This window comes from Lonchura striata, chromosome 1 (assembly GCF_050655825.1).
Source record: "Lonchura striata isolate lonStrDom1 chromosome 1, ASM5065582v1, whole genome shotgun sequence".
Lineage (NCBI taxonomy): Eukaryota > Metazoa > Chordata > Aves > Passeriformes > Estrildidae > Lonchura > Lonchura striata.
The window spans coordinates 95,229,516-95,243,610 of record NC_140703.1 but is presented as its reverse complement, the minus strand read 5'-3'; the positions used below and the strand labels follow the sequence as shown (position 1 = coordinate 95,243,610).

General features: G+C 36.9%; 1 protein-coding gene across 7 annotated transcripts in view; it reads left to right on the top strand.

Moving 5' to 3' along the window:
- Positions 1-14,095, top strand: part of MYO16 (myosin XVI) — a 356,937-nt gene that overhangs the window by 323,100 nt on the left and 19,742 nt on the right. For all 7 annotated transcript variants that reach the window (XM_031503852.3, XM_021545590.4, XM_021545595.4 and 4 more), the window contains exons 33-34: positions 6,946-7,104; positions 9,589-9,680. In XM_031503852.3, coding sequence (XP_031359712.3) covers positions 6,946-7,104; positions 9,589-9,680 — 251 coding nt within the window. The remainder of the gene's footprint in view (positions 1-6,945; positions 7,105-9,588; positions 9,681-14,095) is intronic.

Genomic DNA, 14,095 nt, shown 5'->3' with positions numbered 1-14,095 from the left:
CCAGAGTCCTCCAGACAGGGAAAAAAGGCATTTATGTTATCTCTCACACACCACCTCTGAGAGTTTACCTCATCCAGGGATATCCCTGATATTGCTTCTAGGAAAGAGGGAAAGATTTGTAGCTTGTAATGACTGACACTAAAATAAATGTAAAATTAGTGCTGTCTTTCTACCAGCACAAATCCATCAGAGAAGAAAGCAGAAGAAACCTTCTTGTTCTTGTTCTGTACTTTCCAGAACTGTGGTTTACAAAATTACAGTTGAGCTGATGGCTCTTAAGGGCTGAATGAGACCTAGGAGTTCCTGCAGCTGCTTCTGCAACCTCCTTTTTACTACCAACCTCATCTTCTGAAATTTGGCCCATTAGTATCAGATTAAAACAAAATTCTTCAGAGGAGCTCATTCCTTCAAGCAGAGATAGGTTTGTCACTTGATATCCTTCATGGCCTGTGTCTCCTCTCTTTGCTTTCCAGTCTTAACACAAAGCTCACACAAATGCAGCTTCCCAGACAAAATAAGTGGTCTGTTTCTCTACTTACCTGCTCCATAAAAGAGTGTGGGTTCTGGAGTATCTTGTAACACCATTTGATAGCTCCGCTTAGCTCAGGGAGAAAGGATGCTGGAAGTGACAGTACAAATTCACTGCTGCCCTCCTAGGAGCATCACTGGTGGGGACAATCGCTGCTGTAAGGGAAGGCTTTGTGAGGTGAAATAATCCAATGAATAATTATTGCCTCTGATGGCAGGGGCAGCCAGCAGCACAGCTAAAAGGGTGAGACAGGCAGCACATGCTAACAGGCTGGGGAAATCCTGTCTTGACAGTTTTCAGCCTGCTCCATTTCTCTCAGCAAATAAGATGCAGCTGTTTGCCTGCAGCTCTCAGAAGACAAAGTAAACAGTCATGTTGCCGAGGGTCACGGTGTGACTCCCTATGAGTAAACTGAATTACTCTGAAGCAACATGCATTTATCCAGCAAAAGGACACCAAAGACAACCTGTGCTCAGGGTAACTAGCAAATGCCACAGACAAAAATGTCACAACAGTAAGTCAGAGCAAAACAAGAAACGCCAAGTGTAATTGAAAAGGTACAACAAAACACAGGGGTAAATATTTGAGCAAAAAAAAAAAAGGCTTGTTCATCTTTAATCTTCCTCTCCCTTTCCTTCACCAAAAAATATCTGCAAATTTTATGAAATCACCATATATTTTTTTTCCCTCACTTCACAACATTCACTTGTAATTGTAAAAACTATCCAGGGTCAGCCTAGACTAGGATTCAGTGTGTTCCTAATTTTCCCAAGAAAGAGTGAGAGCACATATCAGAAATCCCTTCCATCTGCAACGTCTTGACTTTCAGATGCTGGGTAATGGGATCCATCAGTTCTCTCTTATTAACATGTTTAATGACAAGCTGCTTGATTTGAAATTTACATTTTACTGGATACCAGCTGTAGGTTTTAAGGAAAATGAGCTATTTAGCTTTTACATTCCATAGTAGCACAGGTACAAACAGCTTCTCCTCCTGTACTACATGAATTTTTCTGCCAGAATTTATGTTTTCCTATTTTCATAGTTGCTGATACAGAACATATAACTGTGGATCTTGATATCTAAAACTGTGTATTGATAATTAGTTAAATAAATAATAAATAAAAAAGTAAATAAATAACTGTGTATTGATAATTCGTTTCCATAAATGAGGAAATAGTGTCTGATTTTATACTGAGATTGTTTCAGCTTTAGGACTGAGATACGTCCTGCCTAGCTTGTGACACTGAATTTCCCCAGCTGGAAACTCATCATTAGCTCTCTGTTTAATTAAGGAAAATAAATGTGTGCCTTGAAAGAATGATCATGTCAAATCATACTGAGAGGAATGCATGATTTCATTTATACCAGAGCAAAACTAGAGAGAATCTGCTCTTTCTCTGTGGTTACGATGAAACCTTTAAATATGGTTTTAGTAGCTGTGCAATAGTTCAGTGCTTTAGCAGCCCCATATGAATTTGAGACAGTTTTCTTCCATATTTGTCCGGGTTTGGGTTTTGTTTTGTTTTGGTTTGTTTGTTTTTGTTTTTGTTTTTTGGGGGTTTTTTGGTTGTTGTTGTTGTTTTTTCTGAGATAGATTAATACTGCCCACTGATTTTTGATCCTGGTAGCTAATGCTGTCAAAGTGAAAGGCTGCATTTGTTTTACTAAGTGAGCCAATGCCAGGGAATGTCCTTAGAATGGCAGATCACTGCTGTGCACCGTTGAAGTGCAGAGCAATCCCCAGTGTTCCTTGGGACCTGGCAGGCTGGCTCCCTTCCAGGCACATCTGGGCATGCTTCATGAAAAGACACAGCTCCAGGAACTATTCCCAGTAGATGATTTGGATTCTTCTCTGCTGTGGAGAGCAAGGAAAGTGTAGTAGTACTGATATGGGTCTCTTACCATTTGCCTCAGGGCCAGAGAACAGTTGTGATCACATTTGAATAATCAGGATAGACAAAGCAAGCAGTGCTGCACAAAGCGTCCAAAGTAAGCATGAATGGGATCCAAAACCTGCTGAAAGCAGTGGAGCCTTCTGTTATTATTGATGAGCTTTCAGTTAGACTGTAAATGATCACTAAATGTTAAAAGGAGAGGCATTTGAAAAAGAACATATGGGGATTAATGTATCCACAAATATTATGGATATACCTGCATTTAAAAAAAGGAGAGTAAAACAAGGGATTTGACAGAAAAGTAAAATACAACCCATAAGGTGAATTACTGCTGGGCCTTTAATAATATACTGGTTTTCATATCTTGCTGTACAATGAATCTATGAAGACTCCACCTAAATTCTGATACTAGTCATCAATTTATATTTTGTCTTTAGACTTTATAAAATAGGCTAAGTATATGATTTCCTTAGAAAACTAATTGTCTCTCAAAATATTTCAGTTTTCTACTTTAATCTGTCATATGAATAGAGCTAATACTGGCTCATTTTCTAATTTAGTGATAAAACATTAGTTCTGCTTAAATACTACTTATGAAATAATTATGATGCTTATGATCATACATTTTATGTTTAAGAAGAAAAAGTTTGATAATAGGATATTTGGAAGTTATAGCTCAATTAAGAGTTTAAGACAATCTTTCAACAAAAAAGTTCTAGCATGTAGACTTTCAGTGTATTGGTTTCTTTTAAAAGTGAGATAGTGACTAAAAAATGAGGGGGGGGAAAGCAAATACATTAATTTACATCATTGCCATACTCTCAATTTATTTTACAAAATAAATGTAATTCTGGTCATCCTGTGCCTTATGACTTTATCTTGAGTTTTAAACTCAGACTCTTCCAAGAAGACTAATAACAAACAACTGTGGGTTTCATGAGCTGCCTCTTTTGTTTTTGTTTTTTGAGTTACATGAGCTGCCTCTTTTGCATACAGTTCCTCTTGCAGGCCTGGGAAAAGGGTGCTGGGGGCCCTGGGAGCTGGACAGGAGCTGGCAGTGAGCCTTGGCAGCAGAGACAGCCAACTGCATCCAGGGCTGTGTCAGTCATTCCTCCACCCAGCACTCATTGTTAGACCACATCCGGGTACTGTGGCCAGTTTGTGCCTCCCGCTGCAGAAAGATGCTGATAACCTGGAGCAAGTTTAATCCAGCAATCACAGAATTGTTTGGGTTGGAACTGACCTTTGGAGATCACCCAATCCAACCCCATGGCAAAGCAGGGTCACCTACAACAGGTTAACCAAGAACATGTCCAGGTGTGTTTTGAATGTCTCCAGAGATGGAGACTCCACAAGCCCCCTGGGCAGCCTTTTCAGTTCTCTGCCATTCTCAATGTAAAGTCTTCCTCAGAAGGTGGAAGGTGAAATTTCTTGTGTTTCAATTTATGGACAGTGCTCCTTGTCCTGTCACTGAGCACCACAAAAAAGATCCTGGCACCATCCTCTTGATACCCATCTTTGAGATATTTATATGTGTTGATGAAATCCCCTTCTCCAGACTAAACAGGTCCAATTCCTGTGGGCTCTCATAAGAGAGATGCTCCAAGCCCCTCACCCTCTTTGTGACCCTCCACTGGACGCACTCCAATAGTTTGTGTATCTGTATTGAGGAGCCCAGAACTGGACACAGCACATGCTCAGGGCTGGACCATGGTCCTGTGAGCAGAGGATGGGGCAGGGGGAACTTGTCCAGTGTGGGGCAAAGCTGATTTCAGGGGCCCTCTCCTGAAGTCTGGTTGAAGTTTGCTGATGTTCACAGTTAAGCTTGTTCTATAGACTCACATGAATCTCCTCCAATGAGGAGTTGAAGATGCATATATATAGGAAAGTAGTTCAAGTACCTTTATATAACCCAGATTGTTTTGAAATAAAATATAGGGTTCTTTCTCACCCCCAAGATCAGCTAAATAAGTCACTATGAAATATATTTTCTCTATATAGTTTTCTGTTCAGAAACTAAAGGGGTACATTTCTTACTATGATTGAATATACCAAACTGGATAACAAATTTCTGTCTAGATAGTTGTCCCCACAGATATGCAGTATATATTCCACTGCTTATTTCTGCCAATTTAGTATGATATTCTAGCTTCATAGTAGCTGTCCAGAATTCTTTGTAGTATTTCATTTTACAGATACAAGAAGAAATTATAATTATTTTTCCAAGAGCCCTTCATGAATGCCCTGAAAAGATATCAATGTACCTGTGAAACAAAAGGCTTCTGCAAACACCAATGCCAGAAAAATTCTTTCTACTTGTTCATTCTCAAATGAATTACACATGTCAGGCAAATCAATAAATCTTTTGAATAGCAAGAAAAGTAAGGATCCCAGCCACTTGCCCAAGAAGCTTTATGTAAAAAGTGGCACAATAATTATGTAGGTGGATTATGATCTATAGGCAAGTGCACTGACTAGTAACATCTAAAAGTGACATTTCCTTTTCAGACAAATTTAAAATGAGCTGCAAAGGTGCATTTTGCAGTCAACTTGCTTGTACAAAAGCTAAATCAGGCATGCTTTTATAATTGTACCGTATGCATTTTCCATCTCAGACTTTCCATCTCAGCCTCTCCCAAGTCAGTTATTGTGGGTAGAGCTGGCCTAATTTTTTCAATACAAAGCAGATTTGCTTGAAGATTCATTTTATGAAGCAGTGTCACTGAAACAATCCAATCAGATCTGACAAAATATAATGATCAAGGAATGAGGGCAAGGGAGGAAGGAACAAAAATCAAAATTAACTTTTTCACTTTTCAAGACAGATTTTTTTAAACAAGGAAATTTTAAGAACATTTCAGTGTTAGATAACTAACAGCTAAACAAAACCAGGAAATACTTTTTCAATTAAATTAAATATTTTGAGAGAACCAGAATGGATTTGTAGTTTCCATATCATTAATTAAGTTTTTAATGTTGGGGCTTTCCAAATCAGATGGAATTTTTTTTGGTTCAGGCATAAAAATGAAAAATTGACTTAGGCCCTAAAATCTTCAGGTTAAGCATCTATTACCTGGTGAAAAAAATTATTTGCCTTCCCCTTGAAAAATTTTCATGTGTTTGAAATTTATAAAAATATATCATATCTTTGGGAAAGCTGAGGATGTTATTGGAAGTATGGATGAATGCACAAATGTTGATTTTAATAGCTAGTCTTTTGACCTCTCTTTGTTCTTGCTATCATTATGACAACCAAAATCAAGGAATAACTCTCTCAGAGTTGTCATAGAAGGAACATTTTCATTTTAGAGTATTACAGGAGGACCTGTGCACCAGGGTCAGCCATAATACATCAGCCCTGCAGCTAAGGCCAGTCCTCAGAGGGAGCAGAAATAGTTAGGAAGACTGAAATGGAGAAACTATTGAATTCAACTTTGTCTTCTATGAATCAAACCTAACTATGGCAAGGAAAGAATATGTATATATGTTCTACATACAAAAAAAAAAACCAAAAATGCAAAACAAAACCAAGCAGACAGAAAACCCACCAACCAACAAAAAACCCCAACAAACACAGAAAAGAGAGATAAAACCTTAAGAAAATGCATGACCTTGCCAGTGCAGCATTTCATCAGCCCTGTCACACTGGAGTGGAGTGGGGATAGCCAGGGATCCAGGTGGATACAGGAACTGCAGTGGGGTCCCTGCTGCTATCCCCATCCACTTTGTCTTGCAGTCTGAAGTGTCCCTGGCCCCTGAGCTCCAGTGGGCAGCACCACTCGGGCACAGCCGATGACCTGAGCCTGTTTCTTGTGGAGCACTGGGCTGCCAAAGCCAGGCAGGCTCAGAGGCAGCTCCAGGCACTTTGCTGGGAGCTTTTCCTCCACCTGCAATCATTCAGAGGGAGAAAAAGAAAAAGAAAAAGGGCTTTGTTTTGCCCTTCTCTTTGAACAAATGCTAAAAAGCTTTGGAACTCCTACAGGATCAGACCTCTTCTTGATGTCTTGAAGAAATTTAACTAAGGAATATTGCTACTATGGTTTAATCTCAAAAGTCAGTTTGTTTCTTGCAGTAGGAGGTTAGAGAAAAGGCTAAGATCACATTATATCTGTTGCTACTATCATTTAGTGCAACGATGAAAAGCATTGCAGTGATGACAGTGCTATGTAAGCTCATGTGAAATAGAATCTAAGAGACAATACAAACACTTGGTGAGCTATATCCACTGATATTTGTGTGGAAAGAAACAATACAAATTAAATTTTGTAATGCCTTTCACTCCCCTATACTTGAAAAAGCTTCAAGTGGAGCAGTAACAAAAAACCCAACCAACCCAACCAATAAAAAAAAAAAAAGTCACTGATTGAAACCTTTCACTTTTATCACTGGACTTGTGAATTTAGTGATTAATTTAATAAAGTGACTTGGTCTCTCTGTGTTAGTTTAGTTTTCATCTAATTACATGTGAAAGCCACTAGTTAAAAGGAAGCTGACAATCATTTTTTCTCTTTCTGTCAGGTGCTGAAACTAATCTGAACTTGAGGAGCAGGGAAGATCCAAATACATCAGATTCTGGATCAGAAACACAGGATAAAAATGCAAATAACCATGGAACTCAGTCATGTAATCCATTGTCCGGTTCTGTGACTGCTGAAAATGGAAATTCAGTATCAAATGGTAAGTAGTTTTTAATCCCAAAACTCTTCTAACATAAAATTGCTGAAGTGTTTTCTTGAATAAGCTTTGTAAGTCAGGCTGGAATCTTCTGAGTTGTGAAATATCTCTGGAACTGGCTTAACTTTGTATGTGTGAACTGATAAGCCCCTCTCCAATAAAAGCTGAATGGAAAGAACATAAAACAACCTCTGTTGAGGAATTTGTAATTCCTTCAGCTCCAAGTCTATAAGCAGCCTAAGGCATAGAGGAGTGTGATTTAAGCTTCTGATCCTATAATCAATGCAAATGGCACAGAAAATAGGAAATCAGTGTCTCCCTTTGCTGTAGGTGCCTTACAAGTGAATGAAATATTGTGCATCATTGCAATACAAAATGGTACAAGAGCAGTGACAGAATATGTTTCAAGGTTCTAAAAGCATTAATCCTAAGGAAATAACACTTCTCTGAGTTCAGATTTTTAATAGAGGTTGCTTTTTCATTTTGTATAATGAATATAATTGCTCTTATTTTTTATTTTATTTTTGATAGGAGTAGCACCTTTGTACATCTCTGTGCTATATAACAGTGACTTCACCATAAATCTTCCACACTTAGCAGAGTTCTTATTCTGAAAGAAAGAGCTTTTTGCCAAATACAAAAAGTAATCAGAAAGCCTGAAATAACCTTTTACATTGAAATGCTGAAAGTTGTGATCCTGCATTACCCAAAACAGTGCCACATATAATTGCAGTAATAATGTATAGAAAACATAATTTTGCCCAAAAGAAAAAAAAAATGCCAAATTCAACTTACCTTTGCTAACTTGAGAGTAGTTGCAGGAAAACCCAATCCAGGTGGTGTGGTTTGTACTCCAGACTGAGCCCCTGATTAACTTAGGTTCTTGTAATTTTCCCTCTGGCCCAGCTAAACTGATGCTTCCAACCTTGGACTCAATTAAACAAGGTCTTACTCAATGTACAGCTGTGGCATCCTAATATTTACTTAGGTGCACGTAAAGGAAAGCTCTCAGAACATAATCAACAACTCCATTTGTCTTTCCAAGCTCTACCAAGCCTCTCCTTGCCATGTCTGTGACAATGTGCTGTTGCTGTACATGGAAGCTTTACTTATTTGATAAGGCAAATTATCAAAGTGCTTTTTACAGAAATAAACAGAAAATCATTGATAACCTGATTCTTAGCTCAAGGCTGTCCTGGGCAGTCAATCCTGAAGTGTATTAACATCGTACAAAATCAATATTTTTTCAGAACTTGCTGTTTGGCCTAGGAAAGTATTTTTATTCATTTTTTTGTGGTCTATAATTATGAAAATATTTTACATTCTATCTTTTATTTGAATTAAATGAATAGCACCTACTTTTAGTAGTTACTTTGCATTAAAATTTAGTTAATTTTTTACTGCTTTATTTGAGATGGATCCAAACTGAATCCATGTAAATAAATTTTTAGTTCAGGAAATTATTTGAAAAAGGGGGTTGCTTTCCATTCACAAAAACTGTGATTTTTTTTAGAGGGAAATTTATTTCAAGCATTTCATTCAACCAAAAACAAAAGGAGAAGTTTTAGTTTGAGTACAGAGAATTTAATGTAGACAAGAAAGCAATAGTGATAACTGACATATAATTTACAAGACTAGCATTACACTAGAGACCTTGGATGTCACACCTTTCCCCTATACATATGTAATATATAATTTCCCAGCTTCAAAAAGTGATAATCCAACCTCAAAACAACACATAGTTCCATTACTGAGAGAACAGGGTCAGATTCCTTTTGCAGCAAGCAGTAAAGAACTGAAATGCTGGACTCTCAGACTGGACCTGGTTCTTGAGCTTCAGACAAGGGATTCACCTTCTTCACTGTCTGTGTGTTCAGAGAAGTCCAGATGATGTAGAAGATCCATATTTATGAATACTTACAGGAGCTTTATTCAGAAGAAGAAAGAATATTCAAAAACTGTTGTCCCTAGTTACAAAGTTGTGGGAAGGGACTGCTATGAGGGGGAAACTAAAAGGAGGATAGAGGGGCTTTAGAGGGTTTCAAGCTCTGTTTTAATTCTCATTTTTCTACTCTTATTTTGATTGCTAATAAAATCAGTTCATTTCCCCACCCTGAGTCTGTTTTTTCCTATGACAGTACCTGGTGAGTGATCTCTCCTGTCCTTATCTTGATCCACAAGCCTTTTGTTATATTTTTCCCCTCTATACAGCTGAGGAGGGGAGTGATGGAGCTGCTTGGGTGGGCACTCAGCATCCATCCAGGGTCAACCCACCAACCAGCATAAATACCTATCATACTGTCCCTACATGGTAAAAAAATATTTTTTCTGTTTCAGTAAGCATGGAAATAGTAAATATTCAGGGAATATGTGATTTGGGGGTTTTTGTTTCTCTTTTAGTAAAACATACTAAGACCTTTTGAACCTTATTTTGAAATCAACCAGTGCATAAATCTCAGATTATAATTTAATATTCTTCTGCTTTAGGATTACCAGAGGAAAATGACTTTTCCAGACTGTCTGCCAGCACTACAGCAGGCTCATCGATTCAAAGGCACAGGGAGAGCCACACTAGTCAGGTAAATATTTCATTGATGGCCTGCTGAACCGCTAAAAGAGAAAAAGATCATAGTAGGCACATGTTGAAAGCTTTCTCTTGATTCAAATTTGGGTGTTGGCATTGGAAAATGCAGACTTTTTTAACAGGTTTGTATTGAGCTAAAGACAATAATGAATTTACTATCATTTTTTTTTCCACTGGAAAATAATCCTGAAAGGTTCTTATAGTGAGTTCAAAGTTTATGAAACTTATTGTTGCTGGTTGTGAGGATGCTATTTCCAAGCAGGAAATATGTCTTTTTACTCTGAGAGTACCAAGGTATTATCTCTTTCAAGATACTGATTAATTCACATCAGAAATACTTGCATGAATCTAGTAGCATGAAATGTATAATTATATCATACTTTTTTATTTAAAAGCAATGAGGACTTTAGAAATGCTCTTCACGATTTTTGTAAATATGCCAGTAAGTAATAAAATATCTATCAGTTAAAACGGAAGCAGGTACTAATGTAATGTGAAGCTTGCATTGTTTTTCTTAACATTTCTAATGAGTTAAAGTAATTAAAAAATTGCAAAATATAGTTAATTTTGATGTGCATTAAATGAACAAAATGGATAAACTTTTTCATAAGATGTTTTCTTAATTCTTTCTTCAACATTTTGTATCTAATGTGAACCATTTTACTTTCTAAGTAGCCAATTCTGGCATGAGGGCATTCAAAAATTTTATTATTATATTACTTCACTTAAATGGTATTAGTGTATTCTCCTGTTGTCATTATGTCTTCAGTGCACTTTTCTAAAAGGGTATTCCCAAGCCATTTTTTTTTATTTGAGGTTATTGTAAGAAGTCTACAGTAAAGCTAAATATTGTCCAAATAGAAAACAAGTTGGAGCTAAGAGGACTTTTCTCAAGAGAAATATCTCATTAACCAATTTTACCATTTCCAAATTATTTTACCAGAAGGTAAGAGAAGTACTTTATTACTTGTTGGCTGTGGGGGACAGCTGACATTTCATAACAACAAAACACAGGCCCTAGCAAAGTTAAATGAATGCCTTTGACTCCAGCAGGAGCAAGATTCAGCCTTTGACATGATACTCAATGTTAACATAGCTTTGAAAAACAGTAAGCTTCAACTGGATGAATATGTGAGCAAACTTGTACAAAAGCCTTCACTTTTTGTTTTTCTGCCTTTATTGTCAGAAGCACATAACTACAGCCCCTATGCTGAGCTGAAAAATTGTGCCAAGACAGCATCAGCACTACACTCATCTCTTGAGTAAGGCAGCTAGAGCTTACTGGAACATAGATAGGAACACATCCATCTTGCACACCACACCTCACCATACCTATCCAACTCTCAAAAATGGACTTTGCCCCTATTGTGAAAAAAAAACCTTTCTGTCTCCAGAGGAGTATCCTGGATGAGGATGTTTCCAGTTGTCTCTGTTACATTTTTATTACATCAACCAAGTACTTATTACCTATGAGAGTGGCCAAAGAGACCTTTCCAGCAAATGAAAAGCCCAAGTCTCTGACACTGCTCCAGTTACACAGTGAGAAGCTTTTGTCCTGAAGTACCTCACACCTCTGTTGCTAATAAAGCTTACCGGGTCAAGGTGGTGATATTTAAATTACTACATCAGTACAGTACTGACAGTTAAATGAACTGGATATAGGGGAGTCATTGTCCTCTTCTTCAATTCTTTGCAAATGGAAACATTTAAATGCTTTATTTTAGAAGCAAGTTGCTAACAATTTGCAAATTTGTGCTCTTTATTTTTCCAAAAGTACTTCCAAAACCTGAATATAATTTCTTTTCAGTATTTTGAAACGTCACTTTTCAGTAAATTTTTAGATGTTTTGCCAAAGTGTTTCACAATTTTTTAAAATAAATTCTATGCAATGTACTCAGAATTGCATGCAGGGACAATCCTTAAATTCAAGCTCAGTAAGAACTGTGACAAGTTGAGAGAAGAAATCTGTAGTTGTGATTTTTGATACATTCCTTTAATGAATAAACATTGTCAAAATTGTGTTGCCAAAAGAAAAAGAGAAAAATGTTCCTCTTCCCATAAAAAGAAAAAAATATCTTAAAAAAAAATCTGTGCTCATAGGGCTGAGAATTCTTACTGTGAAAAGCATTCCTCACTGTTGCCAAAGCATGGCACATATTTGAAAATGACTGGGTTTAATTACTGTTGACATTTCTTAGCATGCTGCTAGTGACTCTAACAGGGTACAAGCTGATTGTAAAAATCTTTGCCAGGTTTCACTGTTGTAACCTTATCACTTAAAGTAATTATTGCACAGCTGTATGAAGTGGGACATATTTTTTCACAGGTCCATGATTGACTAATTGCTCTAAAGAGAAAAATTTAGGTCGTTGGATATCTTAGCAGACACTGTCACTTCAGCTAAAGGAAACTGGTTCACCAGCTTTCAGGGACTTCCAACATTTATGGATTTTTAAAATGCCTCCCTGCTAGTTCCTTACTGAAGTGACAATAAGTGTTAGTTCATTTCATTTGTGTCACAGGATCTCAAGGTGAATATACATTCCATTAAGCTGAGACACTGTGGCTACGGTACCATTGTGTTGTCACATCAGGTGCTAATTACCTGCATCACTGCCTGACACATCCTGCACACTGCAAATCTGCACACTCCAGAGACAATTCTGCAGGTCAGTGTCCACATGCAGCACATGGATCAATCTTTTAACAAACTTTTTTGAAAGTAGTTTCCAAGCGTAAAACATCATCTGGTTGATCATCCTAAAATGAAGTCTGCTGAAAAAAAGAAAAGAAGAAAAAGGTTCATTGTTGGCCATAAATGCTAATTTTCTAGGGCAGTGGTTACATAAAAGCAAATTTTTCCTGAATGAAAAAGAACAACAATTGGAAAATTCAAATACTAACAAAATATTTCTCATTGGAAAGTTACGGAATAGAGCTCTACTTTATTCTCTTAGAAAAAGTGGAAGAGTATTGGGGTTTAATTTTTGTCTCCGCAGGAATGAAAGAACATACATCAAAAGAAATGAGTCTTGCATGTCAAAAGAACAGTAAACTACATTTTTTCTTCATATTGTTTTGTGGCTTTACAGCTATAGAGTTCCAAGTGTTTTTATCAATAGCTTGCAAAATATCACATAAAAATATAAAGAAACTAACATCTGATATAGCACTGTCACTTCATCTCCCATTCTCTGTGAAGATGAAAACTGAACCATGAATTTGGGGGTGAAACCAGTTATTGAAAGGTTTCATGGGCTTTAGTTTGTTCAGACAGTAGATCTGGAAATTATTTGCTAGCAGAGCCACACATTTTCTCCTCCCCAGCACACTAACTTTCCTGTGTTTTGTGCTTTCCTTGTAAACCAAAACATTCTAGTCAAGGAAATATTCAAAATTGCATGCCAAAAATCTATAGTAAAATGGTCCTGCAAGAAGCAATAATCTAATCTAACCTTATAAGAAAACTTTACTCTTAGCAGCAATGCCTCTAACTCAATTTGTACAGAAAGTGTTTTGTAGCCTCTTGCTCCCAAGACAGCAGAAAACTAGGAATCTTCCTTTTCTAAGCTTAATTTAAATTACAGATTTAAAATTATTTAAATAATTATTGTTTCAATTGCTTCAGTGATTTGTCTAAACAGTTTAGCAGTTCCAAGTGTGCCTGGATCTGTTGTCTCAAATTCTTCTGCCATAATTTCCTTCCAGAGGCAAAAACCTCACCAAAATTAAAGAGATGTTTTTTTCTGGTCATTTTTACCATGAACTTGCTTAGTTATGAAATTCTGATATGACTAAGAGTCACTTATATTCAGTTACATTCTAGAAAGTGATCCCAAAGCATACTGGCAATTTCACAAATTTTGAAACTGCTTAGCAGGGGCTAAAACCCAAAACCGCCTCTAAAATAAAAAAAAAGCTGTATTAAATATTGCTCCTGTGCTCTTTTTCTTTTACACAAAGTATTTGTCAGTTCCTTAACCAATCCAATGGGCTGTCTCCAGACTGTTTTTAGTGATTCCTCTGTTCTCAATAGCTGCTATGAGTGTCTATGTTTAAAAGGGCATAAAGAACATTGAAATATATAAATTCTTTGTAATGTCAGCAACGGCAGAAAGATGAAATAGAGCAAATAAAAGCAAATCTCTTTGTACCTCACACAAAAGTTAAGAGGCCCTGTCTTTTTTGCACAGATCTGGAACTGTGAGGGTTTTTTTGGTGGTTTGAGGGTTTTTTCAATGATATTTTAAAGTTGTTATTACCATTCACTATGAAGTGGGAAGTGGTGTGAGAAAGATATAGTGGAATCAAGAAAAGCTAGCCAGCTAAAAGATTCCTTTTCTTCTTATGTGGGCAGCAAGAAGCAACATAGTCTGTCTGTAACAGGATGAGATGGACAACCTGAAGATA